General features: G+C 42.0%; 1 protein-coding gene across 2 annotated transcripts in view; it reads left to right on the forward strand.

The window, feature by feature from the left end:
- Positions 1-27,894, forward strand: part of prdm5 (PR domain containing 5) — a 290,483-nt gene that overhangs the window by 29,039 nt on the left and 233,550 nt on the right. For both annotated transcript variants that reach the window (XM_055640489.1, XM_055640479.1), the window contains exon 3: positions 12,112-12,234. In XM_055640489.1, the coding sequence (XP_055496464.1) occupies positions 12,112-12,234 (123 nt within the window). The remainder of the gene's footprint in view (positions 1-12,111; positions 12,235-27,894) is intronic.

Consider the following 27,894-nt stretch of genomic DNA (forward strand, 5'->3'; position numbering starts at 1 on the left):
AAAATACTGAATCAAGCACTTGAGCAACTAAACTTTATTTTGGATAACACAACAGTTCACCTACATAATACATAACCACTGCGGGTTTGATCCTTGTATCTGCTTGGTCAAGCCCTTCTAGCCTCGTGCAAGCAGAGACACTACAAAAGGTCACGCAGCCCCAAGCGTTCTTCCAGAAGATCGACATTGGACCTCGTGGGGGCTGCCATTTATAGGTCCCCAAACCTTGAGGGGCCGACTAACATGGAGGTGGTCTCTGTACAGTCCAATAACTCATATCGATTACAATGTTACATAATAGACAGTTCCCTAACCCAATGACATAGTAACTAATACATTGTCTCTGGCAAGGCTTCAAGAAGGATGCTAACATAGATGAATAATGCAACATGTGCGTTGGGATATAGACAACACAGACAAAGCTTAACATTTCAACAAATGAACAACTAACAAAGTAAGGCATTGCAATATTATTTACATACATATTATATTTGTATGTCTGGTTCGTATTGACCCAATTAGCTTTATACATTTTACACCTCATTGTGAGACTTCTGCAGATGTCCCATTCTTTCTCTGCAGCACTTTTCTGGGCCTTTTCAGCAGCTTGTCTCAGATCTACAAAGGCATATTTAACTTGACCAAAATGGCCTAGCAGTACATAAGCCCTTACTCAATTTTTTTTTATTTTTTTTAATTTTATTAGAAGTAAGTACAATCATATGGCACCAAAGTGCCTAATATATATTTTCATAATACATTTTATGTACAGCTTCTATTTTTTTTATTATAATAAAGACGAATAAGAATAAGAAAAAGAAATTAGATAGTAAAGGATAGAAAAACGTGAGATATATAGTGTGTGAAAAAGAAGAAAAAAGAAGAATGAATGAAGAAAGTTGAAGAAAAGAAAATAGGAAAAAGAGAGTAAGAAAATAAAAAAAAAAGTAAGGAGATCATTTTTTATAATCTTGACCATCTCGCGTCCAGTCCTGAAACAGTTAGCTTTTACAATTGTGTTGCACCATATGATTCCAAAAGACGACAAATGGAGACCAATTCGTTATGAATTGGTCTGATTTATCTATTAGGAGGAATCACATTTCCTCAAGCTTTGCGTTGTCCAACATGCTTGCAATCCACATTTTAAGCATTGGTATTGATGTATTTTTTTCAAAATTTAAGTATTAATTTTTTTGCTATTATTAAACCATAATTAAAAAATAAATTTTGAGATGAGTTCAATTTATTCCCATCTTCCATTACTCCAAATATAATCATTTCAGTATTAGGTTCCATTCTTATCTTGAATAATTTTGTAAATATTTCAAAAATATCACTCCAAAATCTATAAAATTTTATGCGGGAGTGTATTATAGTTGCGTTTTGGGATAAACATTTATAACAAATGGGGGATATATTTGGATAGAATTTATTCAATGTTGTTTTTGAATAATATAATCTATGTAAAATTTTAAATTGAATTAGATTATGTCTTGCATTAATCGAACATTTGTGAATATATCTCAAGTACTTTTCCCATGTAATCTTTGTAATTTTTATCATTAATTCCCGTTCCCAGTCTTCTCTAAGTAGCTCTGTCGATGGTAGGTCTATATTTAAAATACTATTATATAAATATGATATTAATTTTTGTGAGAGCTATAATATTCATTGTTTCTTCCAATAAGTCAGGAGTTATTTTTTGATATCCTCGTATGTATTTCTTCATGAAATCGCAAATCTGAAGATATTTGAAGAGGATGTAACTAGTAGCGTGGATAGGGGAGAACCAGTGGATGTGGTGTATCTGGACTTCCAGAAGGCTTTCGACAAGGTCCCACATAAGAGATTAGTATACAAACTTAAAGCACACGGCATTGGGGGTTCAGTATTGATGTGGATAGAGAACTGGTTGGCAAACAGGAAGCAAATGGTAGGAGTAAACGGGTCCTTTTCACAATGTCAGGCAGTGACTAGTGGGGTACCGCAAGGCTCAGTGCTGGGACCCCAGCTATTTACAATATATATTAATGATCTGGATGAGGGAATTGAAGGCAATATCTCCAGGTTTGCGGATGACACTAAGCTGGGGGGCAGTGTTAGCTGTGAGGAGGATGCTAGGAGACTGCAAGGTGACTTGGATAGGCTGGGTGAGTGGGCAAATGTTTGGCAGATGCAGTATAATGTGGATAAATGTGAGGTTATCCATTTTGGTGGCAAAAACAGGAAAAAGCAGACTATTATCTAAATGGTGGCCGACTAGGAAAAAGGGAGATGCAGCGAGACCTGGGTGTCATGGTCATTGAAAGTAGGCATGCAGGTGCAGCAGGCAGTGAAGAAAGCGAATGGTATGTTAGCTTTCATAGCAAAATAATTTGATTATAGGAATCAAGGAGGTCCTCAAGCTGTGCGGTGTCCAACAGGGTCTTGGTGAGACCACATTTTAAGCTGGTATTGCGTACAGTTTTTTTAAGTATCCAAATCTGATTAGGAAGGACATATTTGCCATAGAGGGAGTGCAGAGATGGTTCACCAGACTGATTCCTGGGATGTCAGGACTGTCTTATTAAGAAAGACTGGATAGACTTGGTTTATACCCTCTAGAATTTAGGAGATTGAGAGGGGATCTTATAGAAACTTACAAAATTCTTAAGGGGTTGGACAGGCTAGATGCAGGAAGATTGTTCCCGATGTTGGGGAAGTCCAGGACAAGGGGTCACAGCTTAAGGATAAGGGGGAAATCCTTTAAAACCGAGATGAGAAGAACTTTTTTTACACAGAGTGGATGAGTCTCTGGAACTCTCTTCTGCGCATTTGAGGGTAGTCGAGGCCAGTTCATTGGTAATATTTGTAGTTTTATCATTAGATGTCCCCCCAGTCTTCTCTAAGGGGATGTCGAGGGTAGGTCTAGATTTAAGGTACGGGATATACTGAGATGGATGATTTTTGTGATGAGCATATTGAATGGCGGTGCTTCTTCCTCGAAGGGCCGAGTTATGGCCTATATCCTTGTATATTTTTCTTTCATGAAATCGCAAATCTGAACGATTTAAAATATTGGTTGCTTTTCAATTTAAATTTTAATTGTAATTGTTGGAATGATAATAGATTTCCCATTTCATATCCCCGATCCTTTTAATTCCGAAACTTTCCCATTGGTTATATGTTTTATCAATAAGAGAATTTTATTCAATTTTAATCCCAGGATTAACTTTCCTTCCTTTTATCATATGATAAGCCATCATTTATGATAATCAATAATCAGATATACATGGGTGACTGTTACATTATCAATCTATCAACAACAACAAGATGATGATGTCTCTTCCCAGAATCTTATCAAGCTTCGCGAGTTTTCGTGGGCGTAGCTTCACAATTTCCGTCTGATGAGTCTTCACCTCCCAAGTTATCATGGGTGCGAATCCCCTCCATCCGTGTTGCCATTCCTTCCATACTCTATCCATAGTTGAAACTAATTCCTAAGAAACCTTGGGATGAAGTAAGTTACCATTCATGCCCATACATTCATCCACTGTTCCATTACTATTCTGTCAGTCACAAGCCCTTTTTCTATTTACTATCACTACTCTATTCCATAATATAATCTTTCCTATCCTAGGATCAACACTAATCAGCCCTCTCTGTATTCACACGATGTTCTTTAATGTATATCTGCCAATGGTTTTTCATATAAATTTCAGCTGGGTTTAGTCCAGATTTCCCTACAGGCGTGACTCTTATTCAAGACAAACCATGAGGAATGTTTCAATAGAACCAAATTCAGTCTCAGCCTTCAATTTAATATTTTGAGTTTCAGGGTCCGTCTCACCCTTCTCATTCCACAGCTTGTGGTCGATAACACAATTCCATTCCAATTTTGTGGAATTCCCAGCTGTTCAAATGTAATCAATCAATTTCCATATGTTGAAGATTATTATAAAACCAATTAAAAATGCTGAATCTAGGGACAATTTCTTTACACCTTGATAATAGGAGCCGCTTTACTATCAAGGGTTAGACAAATTTAGATTCACCGGTCAAATACATCGACTCTGACACAAGTACCCATTCCCTCAGTACTCCTTCGAATTTAATAAGACTTCTCCTCCAATAACTCTTTCTAGGCGGTTAACTTTGGTTTCTCGAAGGGAAGCTCTTATGCACATTTCCTCTTTCTTACTATTTTAATGCCGCCTTTCATGCTCCATGGATACTCCTTCATTTTACCAGACCTTTCAAAGTTCCGTCCTTCCCTGATGTTCTTTGAATATTCCTTCCCATCTTTGGCTGCCTGCCTGGGGCTGAGACAATACAAATAACAAGTTAATAATCAGATTTTAAATACTCCTATGCCAGATCTCATAAATCAATTCCAAATCTCAAGCTTTAAAGTCCTTCCAATTCATCACCATACAATTTAGTTTGAATTCAGAATTTTGTCCATTTATTTCTAATGACTAGAATTTAGGCGCAAAGTGGGTGTGGCCGAACCATTGAGGGGTATTCATTTCCAAATGTAATTTGTTCTAATTGGTGCTTGCCTCAATGGTCTTCAGCGTATGTTTGTAATTTTTAGAGAGTTTCAGATGTTGTTCTCTTCTTTTCCCTTCACTGATGTCAGATGTTATGTTATGTTAAAGTTGGGCACAAGGGTAGGTATCTTCTTCTTCTTTCTCGATGTTAGTTCCAAAGGAGTAGGAATACCAAGGAGCAGCCTTCTTTGTTGGCCTTTCCCAGATGGTATATTAAAGGGACAGGACAGTATCATTTCTTCTTTGTTGTTGGTCTTTGTCTCTCGGGAGCTATCTGGATGGAGATAATGGCTGCACATCCAACCTGAGCTGTGTCTTCTGCCCGTTCTTAAGGGTCCACATACTCTGTTACCTCACTCCCCAGATAGTGGCATGTTGTAGGTGACTAGGTCCTGGAGGCACAACAATTTTGCACAAAGTTATTAAACAGGTTTACAAAGGCTCCTATCCCTACTTCACAATAAATTAATTTCTTCTTTCCGTAGTGGGATACATGCCTTAAAATCTTCCTCTTCCTTTGATGTCACTTCCAGTTCTTGAGTTATTTTTACTGGTCTCTGGAAGGATTTAGTTGCTGTCAAAACGGGTTGCACTGGAGCAGGAACGTCTATAGCCCGGGGATAGTCTGCACCCACTGCAGTATCTAATTCTAAAGGCGGAGTAGGCAGCTTCCTACTAGGGAATTGCCTACGGGGAACTCGCTCCATAGCCATGATATCGGGAATCTGTTCTGATCTTATAATTTTAGCAATATCAAGATCAGCTATTTCACAGCCCCCTGCTGCCTCACCCTCAGAGAAACTGCTCTTTCTGCTAACGGAATCTCTATACTTTCTGCTAACGGAATCTCTAATGATTCCTTTACTTCTCCACTTGGTCTTTTAATTAATTTCAGCACCAACTTCTGAGGAACCTTCTTTCTAGCTCCCTGATCCTTCACACTATCCTCTGGTGAAGCAATCGTCGGAGCCAGAGAGTCCTCTCCCGATTTCCCTGCTATGGATTTAAATTCAGTGGGTGGAGTCGGAGATGCCCCTGACTCCACCCGAGCGCCCTGTTCGGAAGCTGCGCAAGATGTTTTAGAATCAAGAACATGAGAGGGCTGAGAGGAATGCTGCGACTCTGTTCCAAAGAAGTCTGCACATTCTTTTAAACATTGCGCTTCTCTCCCCTCGAGATCCATGCTAACCGCTGCACTTTTACTAAATTTGATCAGTTTAATCTTAGTCGGAACCTCCCCTTTAAAAGACGGCGCTCATTCCTGCTCTTGCTGCTGACTTTCAATGTCTCACTCTCTCTCTGTTCCGAAATACCTTCAGAAGGACCAGCTCTCTCTTCCTCCAACCTTATCTCTAGCTTTGAGGCTGCCAATTTTCAAAGCACATAGCAGAACAACTTCTGTATTCACCTTCCTTTTGGTGTAAAACATCTTCCATAATTTAATGAGTTTGTTCCCTTCTTCACTATCCCCATGTCACCAAATAATTTTTTCTATGTAGGTTATTCCTTTTACAGACTTCAACCCACCCATCGGCCAAAGTTATATTTTTTTATAACCATATAATATAATAATTACAGCACGGAAACAGGCCTTCTCGGCCCTTCTAGTCCTTGCCGAGCACTTACTCTCACCTAGTCCCATCTACCTGCACTCAGACAATAACCCTCCATTCCTTTCCTGTCCATATACCAATCCAATTTATTTTTAAATGATAAAATCGAACCTGCCTTCACCACTTCCACTGGAAGCTCATTCCACACAGCTACCACTCCCTGAGTAAAGAGGTTCCCCCTCATGTTGCCCCTAAACATTTGTCCCTTAATTCTCAAATCATGTCCTCTTGTTTGAATCTTCCCTACTCTCAATGGAAAAAGCTTATCCACGTCAACTCTGCCTATCCCTCTTAATCTTTTTGCCTCTGAGGAATTTTATCGCAGATTATTTTCAGTGGGTTTCCGGAAATGTTTGTTAGGTCCTTCTCTAGACTATTTCCCTTGTTCCTATACAATAGACACAATACAGATACATTTTAAAGCACTCACCTCCTCACCCTTTCAGTCTCCAATGCCACTGAGATCGCTTCCACACAATAGCCAACGTCTAACAGATTCACACCTCTCGCACAATCGTACATTCAATTTTATTCAGCCGCTAGTCAATCGTTCTATTCAATCGCTCAGTTCGATCATCACTCTGTGCAGTTATTCTACTCAATTACCCTTCAATTGCGCATTCAACTTTCTTATCAGTTCGATCTTATTTACAATCACCTATTCAATTTCCAGCCTGTAAACAAGGAATCTTCAGTCTCTACACTAAGGTGCTTAATATTCAAATCTTCTAGCAGCAATCTCTCCCACTCAGAACACTTTGATTCAGAACACAAAGACAGATAAAACTGAACGACGCGAGCAAAACTATACTCAAACAAGAAACTATTCCCCTAATTATAAGTAGACAAAGACACACCCCAATATACACAACAAGCATTCACTTATTATGATTTAATCACGCACTCTAATAAATCCTCCTCGTGGTGTACTCGGTCAACGGAGATCCCTCCCCCGACACAGCGATCGAAAGAATACGAACCCTGATCGAACCACCATGAATCCGACTCTAATAATACTGACAATTCCGATTTAAACACATCCCATATATTCAATTTAAGCGCACTTTTACCGCAATTATCCAACACCCAAAATCCTTAAGCACACCCAGTCATTCCCAAGTAGCGGTTCACGATCTTAACACACTCCCAATATGTTTTACCCACAACAAAGTATTTATACAATTCGGATCCAAAAAAGATAATTTATAATACACTATAGTCACAACACGCTAGCGCACAATTCATAAACACGTGATTTCAATTCCGCATCACACTGTTATCAACCAGTGCACCTCTCCCTCTGATACCGAAGATTTCCCTCTTCCTAGGGTACTCTTTGCTGAGGGGTACTACCTCTTAATTGACTACTTTTCCCCTTCAGATACTTTTCCTCCTACCTAGGGTACTTTTCCCATCCGGTTGCTTTTTACAAAAAAATTAGGTTCCCTTCTCTCAGTTACTCTTCATTATCGGGTACTAATCAATAATCGATCAGAGGGTTACTAATCACGGTTAATCAGCAGCTATTCAGAATCAATCTACAAACTTCAAAGTTCTATACATACAGAATTCGAATTCTACCGTACAGGTCAGAACCTCAATGTGAAATTCTAGTTACTTTAATTCTACAAATTTAAGTTTGCTCTGATCGGACCAATTAGCATTGGTGCGTACTACTCAACGTATGCGGGTTTAAATTCAAATTTACTCGAACAATGAAATCTCGAATGGACGAGAGTATTCCCAATCAATATATACTCCAGTCCATACACCCATCACCCTTTGTGTGGAAAATGTTACCCCTCAGATTCCTTATGAAATATTTTCCCCTTCACCTTAAATCTGTGCTCTGGTCCTCGATTTACCTACTCTGGGCGAGAGTGCATTGAAATGTATATTTCTAATGCATTTTAGATTTCTCGAAAGCCTTACTTAAAAAAAAGTTACGTTTCTACAAACATATACCCTCTTTATTAATGTCATGGTTTGATGATTCTAAATGCAATTCAAAATTAAATATAGTTCAAAAGGAGAATGCATACTTTCAAAAGGCTCTCATATTTTCCCAGAGCAATACATAATTTCATGAAATTGAATGTAGTGGCCTGCATTCTGCTTGAAATGCTATGAAATTGAATGTGGTGGCCTGCACTCTGCTTGAAATGCTATGAAATTGAACGTGGTGGCCTGCACTCTGCTTGAACTGCTATGAAATTGAACGTGGTGGCCTGCAGTCTGCTGGAAATGCTATGAAATGTAATGTGGTGGCCCTGCACTCTGCTTGAACTGCTATGAAATTGAATGTGGTGGCGCTGCAAAGCTCGCGTTTGGATTGACCCAAAACGCCCACGGTCAAAATTGTACTACTGTGGCTGCCTCCTCCCTGGAGACCGGGACATCTGTAAATCATGCTTGAAGTCAGTTATTTGAATGTGGTGGCCTAAACAATCTTAGTCCCCTACCTGGTCGGAAGGCTCAATGCCTTACCCGGGTCGAAAGCTGAGCGCTGTGGCCAGTGGGGCCTGGGCACTCCGTGTAGCTCCGACCCCGGCAACTCTACCCCTGGAAATTCCAAATCCAGCGTGGTGGCCGGACGCCCCACTCCGCGAATGTCGGAGTCGGCGGCGTCGCAGCGCTGGGATACCATGAAAATGCCTGGTGGCCCGTGCGGCAAGCTCTGCTTGGCCGCCGACACACAACATCGCGGAGCGATTTGGAGCCGCGCAGTGGGGTAGAGTTGCTCGCACAACCGGCTCCCCCAGCTGCGGCTCCAAATCTGCGATGCTCCGCGAATGTTGAACGGCCACAGCGCTCCGGAGCTTGCCGCACGCGACCCGGTAAGCATTGCTTGCTCGCTGCTGATCCCAGCGCTGCGACGCCGAACATTCTCGGAGCTGGGACGTGTGGATGGAGCGCCTGCAGCCAGGGGTGAGTTGCCGGGGTCGGAGCTACAACCGGCGCCGCCCGCGCCGGAGCCCCCAGCTCCGCTGACCAGTGGGGACTAAGAATTAAAGTTTCCTGAACTGCCAGCCCACCAGCCCTGAGTGACTCAGCTGCTGCCCAGCCCCACGACTAACATTTATGCATATTCTCCCGGTCCTCCGGGGAGGAGGCAGCTGCTCCAGACTTTTCCTGAAAAATGACTCAGCTGCCAGCCCACCTGTACCATGAAATTGAATGTGGTGGCCTGCACTCTGATTGAAATGCTATGAAATTGAATGTGGTGGCCTGCACTTTGCTTGAAATGGAATTTTAAAGAATAGCCCCGAGTGACTGAACTGCCAGCCCACGAGCCCTGTGACAGAGCTGCCAGCCCACCAGCCCTGAGTGACCCTGATGACTCAGCTGCCAGCCCACCAGAGTGACTCCATTTGGCCCACAACTGTCCATACTAGTGACTGAGCTGGCCCACCACCCTGAGTCCCTTTGACTGAGCTGCACAACATCCATACTAGATGCGCTCCCATGGGTACCCCCCCCCCCCCCCCCCCAGCTGGCCCACCAGGCCTGAGACTGAGCTGCCAATATGAGTGACGTTGGGGGACCCAGCCCAAGAATCCTTTGTGAACATGGGACCCATGGGTCCCACTTAGTCTAGTCCTTCTTTATATTCTTGGCCATCTTACCTCTTACCTTCGTACTTCATCTTTTCACCCCGTATTGTCCTTTTTGTTAGCTTCTGTTGTCTGTTGAAATTTTCCAAATCCTCTGGCTTCCCACTGCTCTTTGCTATGTTATACACATACATTTCCTTTCTTTTTATTCCATCCCTAACTTCCATTGTCAGCCATGGTTGCCTCTTACTCCCCTTCTTTGGAATGAAATGATCCTGCATCTTCTGAATTATGCCCAGAAATTCCTGCCATTGCTGTTCCACCATCATTCCTGCTAGCATCCTTTTCCAGTCGAACTTGGCCAGCTCTTCCCTCATGCCTTCATAGTCCCCTTTGTTCAACTGCAACACTGACACTTCCGATTTAACCTTCTCCCTCTCAAAACTGTCATATTATGGTCACTACCTCCTTGCATTTCCTTTACCTTGAGTTCCTTTTATTAAATCTGGTTCATGAGACAACACTAAATCCAGAATTACCTTTTCTCTGGTCGGCTCCAGTACAAGCTGCTCTAAGAATCCATCTCAGAGGCATTCGACAAACTCCCTTTCTTGGTCTAGAACCAACCTGATTTTTCCAGTCTACCTGCATATTGAAATCTCCCATAACCACAGTGGCATTACCTTTGTTACATGCCAATTTTATCTCCTGCTGCAACTTGCACCCTATATCCAGGTTATTGTTTGGGGGCCTGTAGATAACTCCCATTAGTGTCTTCTTACCTTTACAATTCCTCAATTCTATCCACGATGACTCTACATCGCCAGTCCCTATGTCACCCCTCGCAAGGGCCTGAATTTCATCCCTCACCAACAGGATTACCCCACCTCCTCTGCCCACCTGCCTGTCCTTTCTATTGCTATCTTAATGGTTTGGTGAAGTTAATTCAGTGGTATTAACTATGCATGTGAATTAATCAGTCATTTTAATAGTCTGGTCTCATAAGGATTCAGCCAATATAAAAGTGCCCTCCTTATCAACTAGCTCATTACAGCTGGAAGAAGGTTGCAGGATGCTGAGGAAAAAGTGTAGACATTTAGTGAAGTGATAATGGATTTACCATCTGACCAGTCGTAATTCAGAATCAAATAATAAAAATGGGCACATATAGACTGTAAGATGAAGGGAATTGCATTTTATTGAGAGTGAAATTGAACAGTAGCTACAGTTGAAAATACTACTATTACAGTCAACTGAAGTCGGAGATCTAAATCACCTGGACTCTTCAACTTTATGAAAGTTTGAAGTAATGGGACTGAACTTGACTTTATCTCACTCTATGTTCAAGAAGGAACTGCAGATGCTGGAAAATCGAAGGTACACAAAAAAGCTGTCTGAAGAAGGATTTTGGCCCGAAACGTTGCCTATTTCCTTCACTCCATAGATGCTGCTGCACCCGCTGAGTTTCTCCAGCTTTTTTGTGTACCTTTTATCTCACTCTAGTTCTGTTTTCCAATGACATGAATTGCTTAAATGCCAGGCTTCCTTCAGAAAAGAAAAACACAGCAAAGTTGTCTATTAAAGAATCTATTCGGTTTTATAGTTACTCAGCAACTCAAATATGAGATTGGAACTATAAAGAAGCTGAAAATTGACAAATGGTTATAGTTCTCCAACTGATTTCTGGAAGGAGCCATTTATCATGTAATTGAAAAAATAAAAGTTTCTGATATATGTTTGGTAAAAGTTATCTGACATTGCTGGGATTAATAACTCTCTCAATAAACTTTGGAAGGTCCAATTTATCACATGGATAATGAGCTGTTCTGTAACATCAGGGGATTCTGGGATACCAGTTGTGGACATTCTGGAATGTTAACAAAGCTGGATGCCTCATTAATTTGACCTATTACTTGCAAAGGTACAACAGTTCAGATTGTAAAAATCACGTTTTGTCATAATTGTCTCCAGCTATTCCATTAGACTGCTAATGTACAAAACCTAAATCACCCAAATCTACTGTAGACTTTGTAACAGTAGTTGAACAGTCATTTATTGGGAGCAGAATTGAATATTATGCTTTAGAAATAAAAGTGAGTAAATTGGAGAGATTATCAATTTGCATTTCAGTTATGAATGATATGCATGTGTATATGTATGAGAAGTTTAGGACTTGACTGAGGTCGTTATTGAAAATTCAGGCAGCATTTGTACACGCTTTTGTTCAACGCTGCGTGGTACACATTCATTCCATTTTTCTCAAATTTGTTCAACTAACCAAGAGGGCTTTGCCTTTATGGGGTGTGTATTAATTTGAGTGGATGAGAATAAAAACGTTGATATGTTCTAAATAATGTTGCTATATTTTCTGTGGCAGACCATAACCTCGACTTCCTTTCACACCTGTAGGTACGTGGAAATAAGGGAGAAGTTTTGTACATTCTGGATGCCAGCAATCCTCGGCATTCAAATTGGCTGCGCTTTGTCCATCAGGCTCCTACACAAGAAGAGAAAAATCTGGCTGCAATTCAGGTACCCATGGGAATTTCACAGAGAGTCATATAAGATGGCTTATAGTTCTACAGTTGTCTTTTTGCCATTACATATAGCTACCTGCACTGGCCTAGAACCTGCTGCCATTTTTGCAAATCAGCTGCATTGTTCACAAATTGGCATCTAGTTCTGATTATTGGTGCAGATTTCCGTGAATTATGGTTTATCATATTCTTTATCAGAAATATGGTGGTTTAATAACCATGTTATAATCTTAGTTTATTCAAGTTGTGATGTAATCCAGTCATTAATATGATGCATTCAACCTTAATTTAGAATTCCATAACAATCTTTTAAGCAAGAATCAAACAAGAAGTACTTAGTATAAACAGTAATTATCAGTAATCCTTATTAAAGTAATCATTATGTTTTTTTTATGTCGATGCCAACATCACTGATATGCATCTGAAATAATAGGCTGGTTTTAAAATATTCTTTACCCTAATCATTGCACACTGAGTAATATGCAAGTCCACAGGGCAGCCAAATCCTGCAGTGAACTTTTTAATATTCAAAGCATAAGTGAAGGCCAAACTAGTGCAAGATGACCAGAGATTTGCTTGACTTCACTCTGGGCTACCAAAGATCATTCATGTATTCCCTTCATTGACTCAAGGGATTTGACATGCCTCTGTTTTTCTTACCCCTGATAAGATTACGCTCTTCTCCTTATCTAGACCACCAAAGATAAACAACTTATACTTTTGCACAAAAGGAAATGAAATGCATATTCTGTTATTCGATTCTGATCAGTAATTCAACTTACTTGACTGAATGTCTACCTGGAATATTGGTGCGTTGAAAGTAGTAAAATCTGTCAATATTTGTCATTGTGCTTTGGGAAAAAGAATATCGATCTCTTATGCATAGTGAATATTTTGAATTCAGCTTACACTTGGGATGGTATGGTCTTCTTCTTGTGTATGGCGTGCACAACCTAAAGTTGTGGGACAACTTATTTTATTTGATTGTGCACGCCAGGTTAATTGCATTCGCTGAAACAGGGCGGACCATGTGAAGGTTGCAATCTTCCACCCCAATGGTACGGTAAATTGTATTTTGCACGTGGGGAATACGCATAACCTTTTACCTTGCATCAGCTACCATTCTTTGTTATGTTATAGGTTTATTCATGAATAATCTATATATTACTAAAACTATCATCTTGACCACTTTCTGTCTGCGTTATAATTAAATTTGCGCAAAAACGATCCCCCATACCACTACGATTTTTTGCCACCTTACCATTCTCCTCTGTTGCAAGTCAAATAAGTTTTGTTCTGACCAGTGAAATAGTACAAAAGTTATGAAGCCCCACCCCCTTCCCCCTCCCCCACCCCCCCCCCTTCCCCCTTCCCCCACACCCATCCCCCTCCCCCCCACACCCACTTTCATGACGGGCCCCGCACAGCAGCACAGCGGACGCGACCGTGGCTCCCCCTCCTCCTCCTGCCGTACCCCGCCCCCCCCGATAGCGGCTGCTGCTTGCAAATCCGCTAACGGCGATAATCGCTTTCAAAACAAACCCTCTCGCACGCCAAGGCCGGGAGGAGGGAGGGAGAGAGAGAGAGAGAGAGAGGGAGAGGGAGAGGGAGAAGGAGGTCTCCTTCCACCGTTTGAAGCAGCTGCACCAAAGATCCTATACCCATAGGACCTTTGAGCTGCACCGCTCGGCCTCGCACCTTGCTGTCGGCTGGTGGAGGAGGGTAGGTGGTGGCGAGGAGTTCCCAACCGCCTCCCCCTTTGGCAGTGGCACTTGGCGGTGAACAATGACGGCCAAGGCAGCGGGCGATGTTGTCCGAGGAGCACTGATCTTCCTTCCTCCCTCTATCTCCCCCTCTCTCTCTCCCCCTCTCTCTCCCCCTCTCTCTCTCTCCCCCTCTCTCCCCCCCCCTCTCTCTCTCCCCTCTCTCTCCCCCTCTCTCTCTCCCTCTCTCTCTCTCTCTCTCCCCTCTCTCTCTCCCCCTCTCTCTCCCCCCTCTCTCTCTCTCTCTCTCTCTCTCTCCCCCCTCTCTCTCTCTCTCCCCCCTCTCTCTCCCTCTCTCTCTCTCCTCTCTCTCTCCCCCTCTCTCCCCGTCTCTCCCCCCTCTCTCTCTCCCCCTCTCTCTCTCCCCCCCTCTCTCTCTCTCTCCCTCTCTCTCTCCCCCCTCTCTCCCCCCCCCTCTCTCTCTCCCTCCCTCTCTCTCCCCCCCTCTCTCTCCCCCCCTCTCTCTCTCCCCCCTCTCTCTCCCTCTCTCTCTCTCTCTCTCCCTCTCTCCCCCCCTCTCTCTCTCCCCCTCTCTCTCCCCCTCCCTCTCCCCCCCCCCTCTCTCTCCCCCCCTCTCTCTCCCCCCCCCTCTCTCTCTCCCCCCCTCTCTCTCTCTCTCTCTCTCTCTCCCCCCCTCTCTCTCCCCCCCTCTCTCTCTCCCCCCCTCTCTCTCCCCCTCTCTCTCTCTCTCTCTCTCTCTCTCTCTCTCTCTCTCCTCTCTCCTCTCCTCCCCCCCCCCCTCTCTCTCTCTCCCCCCCCCTCTCTCCCTCCCCTCTCTCCCTCTCTCCTCTCCCCCTCCCCCCTCTCTCTCCCCCCCCTCTCCTCTCTCCCTCCCTCTCCCTCCCTCCCCCCCTCCCCCCTCTCTCCCCCCCTCCCCCCCTCCCTCCCCTCTCCCCCCCTCTCCATCCCGCACTGATCCCTATTCCCGCCTCTATTCAGCCCTCACTGACATCCCCCCCTGTGCTCTCCTCCTCATCTACCCCCCCATCTATTCATCCTGCGCTGATCACCCTATCCACATTGCATTGATTCTCCTGCCACCCCTCATCTATCCTACACTAGTCCCCCAATTTATCCTGTACTGACCCCCCTTCCCATCCATCCTGCACTGCACCCCCCCCCCATTCATCCTGTACTGCTCCCCCATTCATCCTGTACTGATCCCCTCATTCATCCTGTACTGATCCCCTCTTTCATCCTGTACTGATCCCCCCATTCATCCTATACTGATGCCCCCATTCATCCTCTACTGATCCCCTCATTCATCCTGTACTGATCCCCCCATGCATCCTGCACTGATCCTCCTCATTCATCCTGTACTTAATGCCCATTCCTCCTGCACAGACCCTCCGATCCACTCTGTACTGACCCCCACCTCCCATTCATCCTGCATGATCGCCTCATTCATCCTGCACTGATCCCCTCATTCATCCTGTACTGATCCACTCATTCATCCTGTACTGATCCCCTCATTCATCCTGTACTGATCCCCTCATTCATCCTGTATCGATCCACCCATTCATCCTGTACTGACCCACCCATTCATCCTGCGCGGATCCCCCCCCCCCCCCCCCCCATCCATCCATCCTGTACTGATCCTCCCCATTCAAGAAGAATGGAGTGAACAGTCTGAAGAAGGGTCTCCACCCAAAACGTTGCCTATTTCCTTCGCTCCATAGATGCTGCCTCACCCGCTGAGTTTTTCCCGGCATTTTTGTCTACCCCCATTCATCCCGTACTGATCCCCCCCCATCCATCCCGTACTGATCCCCCCCCCCCCCCCCCCCCATCCATCCTGTACAGATTCCCCCCCCCCCCCATCCATCCCGTACTGATCCCCCCACATCCATCCTGCACGGATCCCCCATTCAACACCACTGACATCCCCCGTGCTCTCCCTTCACAATTTTACATACTCCAACCTACACGTACTAATTCACCTGCCTCAATCCATACATTCCATACCAATTGCCTTCTCAACCCACCCCCCGCCATCTATCCACCCCACACTGATTCACACACTCTTGCTCTTAATATGGAGTATCAGTACTGTAGTTATTTAATGAGCAACATTCACAACTATACGTTGGATTTATCCAAGTTTTACTTCTACAGTCGGTCATATACATCACAAATTTGGTCAGGAGATATTTCAGTTGAAATTTTAACATTAATTCTGAAGTGGGAATGATGGAAACAGCATTTATCAATACATTTTTTTTAAATCTGGTGCGTACAAACTGGGTATCTTCATTGTTGTTCACAACATGTACATCTAATCTGAATGTCCGGTAATGTGCTGTTTTGACAGCTTGAAACATATTGCCAAAAGAACATTTGCTGCAGTTATGTCCTTTGGCCATCTCTTGTCAGTTAGTGTAATGTTTAACCAGTCAGATGTGTATAGTTTGTTTTAACAGTTATTATCATAAAATGCCTTTAGAAATTTCCATGCAACCTGTATATTTTGTTGTGGATAAATTATGTGGGAAGCGAGAGTGTTTCTGTACCAATAGCAATAACGAACCATGTTATGGCCATGTCATGGTAATTTTCAGTCCTTCACCAAAAACATGCTTGGATCAATCTGTAGTGTGCATGGTTAAGCATATATGTTACCATGGTCCAGGATTTATTGACACAGGTTGATCATACGCTGAATAATCCAACCACATTTTTGTTTGGAAGTGGAAAGAACTAATAGAAATTGCAATAATTGCCACGTGTAAAAAGAGTTGAGATACTGTATTATAATTTAGCTTCTTGTCATTGTGGTATATATCATGTCTTGATTGGTGAATATGTTTAGTTTGCGACTTTATTTGAAGCAGAAATAATATGTGAATGCTTCATTGAGCATAATTCTGACTGGTAACTACGCACTTCGTCCGAGCACATTATCGCATGCGTCATGCAAACCGTTTTAAATGACCACCTAAACTGTCATTTGGCAATGTAAAAAGCTGCCTAGGTTGCCTGGCTGGCAACAGGGAAAAAATGTAAGTGAGAGCCCTGCATACCCCCCCCCTCCAGCACACTCTCCAGTTACTTTACAGTTTAATTTGCAGATGCAAAGATATAAGCTTTTATAGAAGGCACAAAGGTAGTTCATAAATTCCGCAATAACCGGAAGTGGCGGCGCTGCCCTGGCAGCAGCGGCTCACCTGCAGTCCGTTTGTTTTTGCTTTTTTGTGTTGTTTTTTCGTTTTGGTTAGTCTAGTTTTTGGTTATTAGTTTGTGTTTTGGGGGTGGGGGGGGGTTGAAACAGGGCTTGCTGTCTCTCCCTGCGGGGGAATGCGACTTTTTTGTCGTATTCCCCTTCTCTGCCTCCGTCTGCCCTGAGGCCTAATGGCGGAGCTGGCGACCTCGAGGCTCAGGAGGCAGAGCCCGCCAGGACTCGCCCTGAGCTCGCTGACGTGAGGACGGTCCGGCTCGGGGCTGGAACAGGGCTTCCGTGAGGGGCTGTGACGATCCCGTGAGGGCGGCCAGCACGAGGGAGGAACGGTGCTCCCGTCGGAGTGGCCGAGCTCGGGGAGGTACGGCGCTCCCAGCCCGAGGGAGGAGCGGTGCCCATGTCGGGGCGGCCCGGCCCGAAGGAGGAGCGGTGCCCATGTCGGGGCGGCCGGGCCCGAGGGAGGAGCGGCGCCCATGTGTCGGGGCGGCCTGGCGCGAGGCTGAACGGTACTTACGTGAGGGCGATCCGGCTCGGGGCTGGAACGGTGCTCCGGTGGCTGGGACGGCGTTTTGGCAGGTGGTGACCTGAGTCCGGGGTTCTGCCGCGAGCCAGCGGCTGCGTCAGCAGGACCGGTGAACGGCGGCTTCGACCGACCACCCCCAGGTCACGGTGATTGAGCTGCGGGACTGTTTTGACATCGCCCGGTGGGGTATCGCCTCAGCGCAGAGGGAGAAGAGAAGGGAAGAGACTGCAGACCTAAGACTTTTTGCCTCCATCACAGTGAGGAGGTGCTAGGTGGACTCACTGTGGTGGATGTTAATATGTGTTTATTGTTGTTTTTTATTGTATTGTATTGTATTGTATTGTATGTATGACTGCAGGCACGAAATTTCGTTCAGACTTCGGTCTGAATGACAATAAAGGAAACCCTGTAACCCTGTAAATTAACTGCAGAGTATATGTAACTACTTTCCAAACACAAAGGTGGCCTATGCTATCTTCATTTTGAAAAGCTCCCACTTACAAACCAGAGTAGAGAAATGCTATAGGGTAATGGGATGTGACATATTCAGCCTGAAGTTAAAGATAACTGTTTAAAAAAAATCCCCACTGAAAGATTAATGTTAGTGACTCTGACAATGCTGACAAAGAACACGGAGTATCTACAGTCTACAAATGAATGGACGAAAGGATGTGAAGAAAGGAAAGACTTCTTTGGATGACCAGCTTAATAATTTATCGATTTTTGTTTCGTTGTTTGGTTGTTACAGCTTGCTGTTTAACTAATGTTCCGAAATCAGTTATTTCATTCAATACAACAATTAGTTTAGGAAAAGAAAACCCTTAAGGAGTTTGCTGAGTAACCATTAACAACATTTGATGGTTGGTTTGAAGCACCAGTGAATTATCTCTAAAGCCACCATTCACTTACGACCTCATAATTACTGCTGCAATTGGTGCCAACGAATGTTCTGAGATTTATAGCAGAGGAACTGGTAAAGGGGATACATTTCTACATTCTACAGCCTTTACTTTTTTATGAGGAAATCATTAGACTTCCAGGATCATCAATCCCGGTTGTACAAGATTGATGTTGAACCTATGTCTTCGCCTATGCATTTGGTCTGCTGTGCTAACCATTCAGTCGTGATGATAAACCCAACCCGCATGATAAGGCCAAAATGTTATATGAATATGAAATTTAAGGTACAGGTGGAAGTATTTCATTTAATGTTGCTTGAGTTGATGGCAGATTATTTTTCATCTTGTTGCAGAAGAAGATATTACGTTTTTAGCACATTTTCGTAAATCAGTTTTTATAGTCGGTGTGGTCTACGTTTTCTTTTATGTTTTTTCACCCTCTTGTTTTTCTTCCAAAAATAGGTATTTGCCTACTTATTTTTCCCAAGTTACCTTTGGTTGTTGAGAGCATTTGCAGCTTGCTGACTGACCTGCTGAGATTAATTAATGTAAGGGCAAAATTAGAAATTGAATATATCTTTGTAGGACCACCCAATGTTCAGCTTTCCCCAGTAGAGCTACCTGATGTACTTTGGTACTTAACCTGACTTGAAATATTTTCATCATTATTGATTATTTAATAAAATTGACTTTAAAAAGTTCTGCAGAAAATGAAAATGGCTTATTGTTTAGTCATTTTGCATTGTTGAAAATAAAAATGTTGTCAAATCTCAATGTTATTGAGTTTTACCCAACTGAGCTATTGGTTAGCTATAGAAACTGGTGGTGGAACTCTGATAGAGTCTTCCAACATGTGAAATTGACCCATAAAAACTTATCTGATGTATTTACCCCAGATGAATCTGCCCAGGCTGCTGATTGTTAATCATTTGAACTCCTCTTCCCGTTCTTATATTGACCTTTCCCTCCTGTGCCTCGTCCATTGGCAAAGTGATGCCACGTGCAAACAAGATGAATAACACCCCATATTCAACTTGGGTAGCTTACAATAATGCAAACTAAATTTTTTGGTAACAATCCAACCCCACTCACCATCACCCCCCCCCCCCCCCCCCCCTTATAGCCTTTTGTCTTCTTTTCATCTCTGATCATATGTCAAAACATCTGCCAAAAATACCCTCACCTATCTCTTGCCAGGCATTGTTCCATCTCAGCTCTTTCTTAACTTTCTCCCCCCCCCCCATTACAATTAATCTGAACAAAGGTCCCAACCCAAAACATTGCCTGTCCATGTCTTCCAGAGATGCTGCCTGACTCACTGGGGTACTCTAGCACTTTGTGTCTTAAAAAAAACCCCCTAATATCTGTAGTTCCTTGTATCTACTCTGTCTTTATTCACCCCAGTATTTGGTGTTTACTGATAGTGACCTATGCTTCAAGTTAATATGACATAATGTTTCTATACAAAGCTGTACAGTCTGCAGTAATAACTGATCTCTTCTAGATTTATTAGCAATCACTGTTTTAAAGCAGAGACAAGAGTATGGGAAACATATTTCTGTCTTAAAAATTGCTATTTTTAATGGTTTATTCTTTAACCACTCGTCAACATTAGATTGTAACTTCATTGATTTTTAAAACTATTCACGACCCATCGATCATATCCATAAAATGTTTGGTTCAATAGGAATTGCAAAGTACTTTATCTCCTTCAGATACATTAGACATCAATTTCAGATCAGAGCATCAAGGAAGATTTTGTTGCTGTTATTGTGTAATGTGAAATGGCCCCATGGAGATATCTGCATTCTACAACTGTCAGTAGAGTGCCTGCTGCCATAATAACAAATAAAAACTGAAACAGCTATCCAACTGTTTTGGCATATTTTGGAAAGCACACAACCTGTTCCTTTCTCATGGGAGCCCATGTGTAATCTATTATATTCCGCAAACCTTCGATAACAACATGAAGAGATGATGTGTGGATTCCTACTTATGGAGAATAGGCCAGTTCTTATTTTGGAACTGCATTGCTCTTTTAATGCTTAGATTGAATTCCCAAAAGGTAGTAACTCTTTTGCTGGTGTGAGTTAATGCTGATGATAGGTTTGACTATATTTCAGGGCTTGTGAAAGTTGAAAGAGAAGGTGATGAAATGAGTTGCGGTCTATGAAGGCACTGTGGGGATTTGGTTATAATATATGTAAATAGTAACGGTTTCAATTCTCAGAACATGGTTGTACCACTGGTGACAGAAATTCTACCTAGTTACAGTGCATGAAAAAATTAATTAAGCAGATACTAATAAACTAGTGATGCAAAGTCAATGGTCAATTTTTATAATAGTTCTGCTGGATTCAAGGCAACCTCTAATGATTCCAGATTTATTTAATTATTTGAATTAAAATGTCCTTGTCCATTATGGTCGCATCTCCAGGTCAATAGCGCAGCTTGTGCATACTAGTTCAATTACTTAAACAGTATGTTATTGTACTTGAGTTGGCATGTTCACTTGAGTTCACCATTGAGAGCAGCAGTGTAAAGCCACACCTAATTACAATAAAATTAAAGAATGTTAGACATACTCAGTAGGTCAGGAAAAATTAGAGGTGAACCGAGAAAGTAGTAGTCACAGAGCAATTGAGCATGGAAACAGAACCTATGGCCCACCAAGTCCATGCTAACCAAATTGGCATTTTGGGCTTCTTCCATTTGCTTGCATTTGGCCCACGCCCTCTAAACCCTACTTATCCATATATTTTTCCAAATGTCTTTTGAAAGTTGTAATTGTATCTATTTCAATTGCTTCCTCTGGCAGCTCATTCCAGATCCAGACTAAACACCGAGTGGAAAAACCACCCCTGAGTTCTTGCTTGGCTATTTTGGAATATTTTGAGGAAGTAACAAGTAGAATGGATAAGGGAGAGCCAATTGATGTGGTAGACAAAAATGCTGGAGAAACTCAGCGGGTGAGGCAGCATCTATGGAAAAATCCCAGTGGATGTGGTGTATCTGGCCTTTCAAAAGGCCTTTGACAAGGTCCCACACAAGAGATTAGTGTGTAAAATTAGAGCACATGGTATTGGGGGTAGGGTATTGACGGATAGAGAACTGGTTGGCAGACAGGAAGTTGCTCAGTTGGCAGATCAGGACAAGGGGCACCTGATTTTTTTTCTGGGTGGGAGGAGAGGGGGATTGAGAGTAGTAGGACAGGGTGTGAGAGCTGAAGTACAGGAACTGGAATAGATGCAATTAACACCACTGACAATGGCGGAGAGGAATTTATGGTTAATCAAAAAGGAGAGATCCTAGAAAATGACTGATGTGGAAGATGGTGCAGTCAGAATGGATGTGATGGAGCTGGAGAAAATGGAGGAATTTCATATAGGAAGTAGAATGGCAGGAGCTGTGAAGTTAGCTGTGGGAGTATGGGCTTTCAATGGATATTGAACACTAACCTATTGTATTAGATCGAAATAGTGAAAAAGAAGGAAAGTGTCAGAATTGGACCTCTTGAAAGCTAGATTAGGATGGACGTTGGTAGCAAAGGTGGTGACAGCACCAAATTTTGTATGAGAGAGGGAAGCAGCAACTATCTAGTCACCAATTTAATGGAAAAAGAGGTGAAGTGTTGCCTGATGGGACTATGAATTTTATTACTGTGCCATGTATCCCACAAGGCAGACCTTGAATCCAAGTGCATTCTGAAAGCTACACCTTTGTTTTCATTAAAATTAGTGGAGTTATGGGACAAGTTGTTCCATGTCGCAACAAGTTCAACTCGGTGGGAAAACATATAGTGGGAGAGTGTGGGTTTCTGTTTGAGGAATAATCAAAGCTCCCTCCACATATATTTGTGAGGGAGGGAAGTGGTAGTCCTTCACTTTATCTGTAGCTGTAACATTATGTTCTGTGATCTGGATATTTTTCACTTTGCACTCTGTTGTAAGTGCATAGCTTGTTGGTATGATTTGACTGGATAGCATGCTAAACCATGTTTTTCATTGTAGCTTGATGCACGTGGCAATAATAAATCAGTACGGGCATCACGGTGGTGTAGCAGTAAAGTTCGATCCTGAGTACGGGTACCTATCTGTACGGAGTTTGTGCGTTCTCCCCGTGACCCGCGTCGGTTTTTTCCAAGATCTTCGGTTTAATCCTACACTCCAAAGTCGTAGAGGTTTGTAGGTTAATTGGCTTGGTATAAAATGTAAAATTGTCCCTGGGCTGGTCGTTGCAGACCAAGTAGGCCGAAGGGCCTGTTTCCGACCTGTATCTGTAAACTAATCTAACAAAAGTACCAAGAGATAGATTGGAGTGTACATGCTGAAAAGGAGCCAATAGGGGACAGGCAACCTGAATATGTCAAGATGGTAGAAGGATGCATGTTGGAGGATGTTGAATGAGAGGAGAAAGAACGGAAGACAAGGAGGAAATAGGAAGTTTTGTGGAACAAGAACAGGTTAAAACAAGGGTTTCGACCCGAAACGTTGCCTATTTCTTTCGCTCCATAGATGCTACCTCACCCGCTGAGTTTCTCCAGCATTTTTGTCTACCGCCCACCAGGACAATCCTGCTAATGGATCGAAGGAAGGAGAAAGAAGGGAGATTTTCTGACAAATGTTGTCAAAGCTTTATCTATTTATTTATTTATTTATATTCATTTTTGTTTATTTCATATACACTTTATCTTGACGAAGATGCAAGATTACTTTAGCGGAATTAATTTTTATTATTGAAGGGAATTGAAAGCAATAATCTCTACAATGCGTTGTGTGACTGTCTGAGAGAAAAACGAACTAGAAAGCTCCTTGGGAGCAGATTACCAAAACAATCAATATAGACTTGGCTGCGTTTTAAGAACATCTTCGAAAGTTCTTTTGATTATAACTTATGTAATTATTTTCAACTCTTCTAGCAACCACCAGCCATTAGTGTTGTAGACTGGACATGTTCATTGATGTTGATGCAGAGCCAACAGTAGCATTCCTTCAGCTAATCAGCAGCAAATATATGCTAGACTGCAATTTCTATAATGCTTATAGCCAGAAATTGATTAACTTTATAATTTACTATGCAAATTATATATTTTATGTATACTTCTTCAGGAAATAATATTGCAGAATATGAACTGTCCTCAGAAATATTGTAATATAATATTTGCTTTGAAAAATATGTTGGAGTGGGTTTTAAATATTTTAATTGTTTGTGGTTGAGACATAGAGCTCATTTGTTTTCATACAGGGACTGAGAAACAATATATCAATGGACTAAATATTGCTGTTTGTTTCATGGTCACTTGTACAGCTGTTGCTTTAACCTTGTACACCCTGATGAAAACTTATTCAAATGGACTTGATCTATCATATATTTTGAAATGTTAAATGTATGAACATTTTTCAGCTTACCTTAAACTTTTTAGGATGATTTTTGTTCCGACCCAGTAATTTGAACAAAACTGCTCAACAGTCCAATCCAAATAAAATGTATTGCCCCTGAATTCAAATGGTCAAAGTAAATAATATTGTGTATTTTGATTATCAAGGATGTCTTTATTGTTGAATAAATCTTTCCTTTGGAAGGCGACAAATTAAAAGAGGTATAAGTATTCTGTGAATCTCCAGCCATAGCTCAGACTGTGCATTGTCTATGGCATGCTGCGACTGGACTAGAGCACGTTTCACGTATGAGACTTCTTTCCATTAAAATTACTTCACAATTTCCTTAAAGTGTCATGAGAATGCTGGGAGAAAATCCGAATTGTTACATGATTTATTTTGCAATTCTCTGAAATCCTACTTCCGTTTAATGTCACTGTTTACTCAAGCGGGTTTGGATCTTTTACTTTCCACCTTAACCATCATTGTAATGGAGATATGTGAAATGCATTTTCCATGAGCGAGATGGGTAGACCGATGAGCTGAAAGTTGGTGACAAATATATTCCATTTAGATGCAGAAAACATTTCTTATTGCCTTAGTTACATCATGATGTTCTGATTAGCAGGATATTGAAATCTTATCTCTTTCAGTCATTTGAAATTAGTTCTGTCTGGTTCCATATGGAGCACATTTCATTTCCACAACCAATCATGGATACTGGGGAATAAAATGAAGGGAGAAATGACAAATGGGATAGGTCTGCTGGAAGCTTGCAAGGATCCAATAGGCGGAATGGCTGACTATGCCGGTATCAGATATCATAACTAAACTGCAAAATTTTCACTGCAGGTCTTGTGAGAAGTCAGGTTCGGATATGATTCATATTCGTAAATGAAGATTCATACACTTTTCTCACAGATATATTCTTTTCAGTCCTGCTATGTTGTTTGTCCATTACACTTCACTTATGTGGGCTACTAAAGTAAACCATGAATATATTTGAAACGGGGTACAACAGTGAATTATTGTACATGTGTACAACAATGAATTATTTACTTCTTTATCTATTGCCAAAAAAAACCTCCCATGGCCCATTTCCGGTCACAGAAATGATCTGCCTTGTTACTATACGCTTCCACCTTTTTATGCTGTGTGATGAACTCGCCAACATATGCAGAGGATCCATCCATGCACGGTTACAGACCAGTGGGTATCTCATTATCAGCCTTCTCTGTCCTTTCCTATTTTGCACAGCAGAAACTTAGAAATATTGTATATCAAATTGGAATTCTGAAATGATTAAAAACTTCTTGTTTTATTTTCAGAACTATTTAAAAGAATAGCATTAAAGCACTTGTTAATAGGATAAATGTTTCCCTTTAAAAGGCATGCCTATTACATCAAATGCAGGAAAAAAAGCAACTCCAAATTTTTGCAGTTTTACAGCCAATGAGAGCCTTTGAAATGAAATATGGCTTAAAATGAAATTTAGCAATCGGTTTGTACACATCTATGTCTTTGATTTGATTTGATTGATTTGATTTAATTTATTGTCATTGTCTTCAATGAAGAGACATCAACATTCTTTTTCGCTTACAGTCAAGACAATCTTATACAAACAGTCTTATAAATAGCAACGCGATAAATGCCCAAATAATCATTTTTCACGTTATCAGTTGAAGAAAATTGTTGTCAGACATTTTGGGAGATCTCTTGTGCCTAACTTAAGTTATGCAAAGGCGTATTTAAAAGGCAGATGATTCTATGGTTTAAAATATTGTTTGAAAGACAACCCCTCCAACAGCGCAGTACTCTTTCAGCATTGCGAGCTATCTTGTCTGTTCTGTTTGATCTCAGATTTTGGAGTGCAACTTGAATGTTGTTCTAAATTTGAAGTAAGAGTATTGTGACTGAATCGAGAAAATATTGAAATAACCTGAAACACTTAAGGAGCACTGAAGGTCTACATTTTGGCAACCAATGGCTCTATGGACCTCTTGAAAGCAAGTTTGAAAGTGTTCCTGAGGGAAGCAATGCTGAAATTTTAACTTATATTAAGGGTTTTGCCGTGAATAACTTTCCAGAACAAGGGGTCACAGTTTAAGGATAAGAGTGAAGTCTTTTAGGACCGGGATGAGAAAAACATTTTTCACACAGAGTGGTGAATCTGTGGAATTCTCTGCCACAGAAGGTAGTTGAGGCCAGTTCATTGGCTATATTTAAGAGGGAGTTAGATGTGGCCCTTGTGACTAAAGGGATCAGGGGGTATGTAGAGAAGGCAGGTACAAGATACTGAGTTGGATGATCAGCCATGATCATATTGAATGGCGGTGCAGGCTCGAAGGGCAGAATGGCCTACTCCTGCACCTATTTTCTACTTTTCTATGTTTCTCAAGTCAAGTGCGGTTGAGTTTATTGTCATATGCACAAGTACAGTGAGGTACAGGTACAATGAAAATCTTATTTGCAGTAACATCACAGGCAATTAGATTAATACACAAAATCATTAATTGTACGTTAATTTATGTAAATTACACATAGTAACATAGTTATTTACAACTAACATAGTGAAAAGAAAATGAGTTGATAAACATGACAATAGAGCAAAGCACAATTAGAACATGTCTATGATGGTGCAAGAAGTGCCCGTTGTGTGCTGTTGCCGAGCTAGGAGTCGGATTGTGCCGGGTGGTAGAAAGTAGCTGTTGCTGAACTTGATGGTGTGGGACTTCATGTCTTCTGCCTGATGGTAGGAGTACGAAGAGGGCATGCCCGATCACTGGGGATTCTTGATGATAGATGCTATTGTCTTGAGGCAATGCTAAATGTAGATTATTTTGATGATGGGAAGGGCTGTGCCCATGATGAACTAGGCTGAATTCACCACTCTCTGCAGCCTCTGGCATTCCTTTGCTTTGGATTTGCCATGCCAGGCCGTGATGCAATCAGTCAGGATACTTTCTACAATGCATCCATAGAGATATTTTGGAGTATTAATTGACATGCTGAATCTTTTAAAACTTCCAAGAAAGTTGAGGTGCTGTGGGACATGCTATCCAATTAGGTCTGTCTGAAGTCAACAATTAATTCCTTAGTTATTTTGATGGTGATCATGAGGTTGTTGTTGTGATGCCTTGCAACCAGGTGTTCTATCTTTCTCCAGTACATTGGCTCATCACCTAACTCATGTTCTCCTTTTCATAGCATGCATAAAAGGCATTGAACTGCATCAATGCCACTTGTGTTGTTCAGTTTCACCATGCAGCCCTACCACAGTTATTGAGCCTCTGTCTATGACTCCAGCTTTGTCCAGAACTGTATCTTTGTACCTATGATGGCCTTCAGGAGATTGTACTTGGTTTATTGTATAATTCTGATCACCATTCCTAAACGCCAGAGATCTAGTTCTCAAGAGATTACAGATCTCCTAGTTCGTCCTGGGTTTCTGGTTGGGAATGACTTGGAATGATTTTGTAGGTACACGCTCATCCACTCATTTCTTTATGAAGATGATGATGGCCGTGGCATATTCATTCAGGCCTGCTGAACATGGCCCAGTCCACCGATTGGAAGCAGTCCCATAACCTCTCCTTGGACTTTGTCTGACCCACACCCCACAATTCTTACCGCAGGTGCTGTGGACTACAGTCTCTGTCTTTATGCAAGAAGAAGACTCACTCTTAATGTAAATAATAGTTTCAATAATGTAGCCTTGTTAAACCAAAACAGGTTGTTCCTTGTAAATATTATACCCTGCAGGACAATATACATGCCTAACAGTGAGATGAATACATTATTTCCAGCTGATATTAATTAACATATTGATTGCAAAGTACAGGGCTTGGATTTCTGTTTCCTACCATATCTTCCATGTTACTATCGGTCAATAACTTTAATTGCTGGGATGATGATTG

The sequence above is a fragment of the Leucoraja erinacea genome, chromosome 1 (genome assembly GCF_028641065.1).
Source record: "Leucoraja erinacea ecotype New England chromosome 1, Leri_hhj_1, whole genome shotgun sequence".
Classification (NCBI taxonomy): domain Eukaryota; kingdom Metazoa; phylum Chordata; class Chondrichthyes; order Rajiformes; family Rajidae; genus Leucoraja; species Leucoraja erinaceus.